The sequence below is a fragment of the Monopterus albus genome, unplaced genomic scaffold (genome assembly GCF_001952655.1).
Source record: "Monopterus albus unplaced genomic scaffold, M_albus_1.0 scaffold49.1, whole genome shotgun sequence".
NCBI lineage: Eukaryota > Metazoa > Chordata > Actinopteri > Synbranchiformes > Synbranchidae > Monopterus > Monopterus albus.
The window spans coordinates 2600732-2602016 of record NW_018127929.1 but is presented as its reverse complement, the minus strand read 5'-3'; the positions used below and the strand labels follow the sequence as shown (position 1 = coordinate 2602016).

The following is a 1285-nucleotide window of genomic DNA, read 5'->3' as shown; positions in this document are numbered from 1 at the left end:
ACTCTATATGCTTAGCTGTAACACTGCATCCTGAGAGCTTCTGCCTGAAATGTCTGTGCATATATAATTTCTTAAATTGAAGTATTGTAATGTCTCTGTTTTGTGGCATGAAGATGAACTTTTTGATGTGCATGTAAATGTACCCAAGAAACAAATACTCCTGACAGATTTAAGAGCAAGCAAATTCAACAGAGAGCCACAACAAAAGCTCCTACCTGCTTATTCATTTTTAACTTATAACACTTTTACTACAAAGTCGTTAACTACAAATACTAAAAAGAAAATGAGAACTCGGGCTAATGTGACACAAGGCAGTTGTCCTTTTTGCACAAATTTGCATCATGAATACAAAAAATGCAAAATGAAGAAAACATATTCTTTTGTCTCTGAAACAGTGACTTCCAAAAAACTGCTGCAGGAAGATATCATCAATGTGAGGACTGCTGGCAAAGCGTCTGCAGCATTTTGCTTCTTCTGATCAGTGTCTGTTCGTTCTTTGTCTGCACTTGGGCTGTCTTTGCTTAAGTTCTGCTCCAGCTCCTCTTTGATCCTATTTATGTTATTTCCTTATATATTCTTATAAGTGCAGATGCCGTTACAGCAAGGTAAGTGATAAGATGCTTGCTCTCGCAGTCAACACCATCTTAGAAATATCCAAACTTGAGTCAGTGAACCAACACTAATCTCATTAAGATGAACATTAACACATCCTTTAAAAATATAAATACAAATTTATCAAACTCTGCCTTATTTTGGTCCTTATTTGTTTTTTCTTTGAATAATGTTATTTTTTGAGGAAGGAAAAAAAACACTTTTTTAGCTGTTCTCATTCCACTCTGGCATGATGCTGATACTGTGCACAGTGTGGTACTGGTGTGGTGAGAGAGTACGTGGGATGCTGTGTGTATAGAGGTACTCGTTTCCCTGTAGGCTGGTTGTTGGTGACTGGATCCCAGAGCCAGGACTGCACTGGTGGCCCAGACTCTGGTGGGTCATGGAGCTCTGGTACATGGCCGCGTGGTGGCCGTCACCAAGCTGTGGTGAGGCGTGGCCAAGTCTGGAAACCAGAGACCCTGAGGAGAAGTGAGTGGAGAGGTGCTGGTAGGGCAGCCGCTCCAATGGCTGCATGGTGGCAACAGAGCAACTCCCGTAGGGTGAGACACTGGCCCAAGTGTTACAGCTGATGTCTTCCAAACTGGGAACAGGCTCAGCGCCCTGCGAGGCACTGGCATACATACAGGCCTGTCGCTGGCTGGATTCACTGCGGTAGGGGGCACCAGCCAGG

At 43.3% G+C, this 1285-nt stretch overlaps 1 protein-coding gene across 1 annotated transcript in view; it reads right to left on the bottom strand.

Moving 5' to 3' along the window:
- Nucleotides 1-816: 816 nt before the first annotated feature.
- The window catches only part of tbx5a (T-box transcription factor 5a), a 14266-nt gene continuing 13797 nt past the window's right edge, over nt 817-1285 (bottom strand). The window contains exon 9 of the mRNA XM_020600929.1: nt 817-1279. Within this exon, the coding sequence (XP_020456585.1) occupies nt 817-1279 (463 nt within the window). The remainder of the gene's footprint in view (nt 1280-1285) is intronic.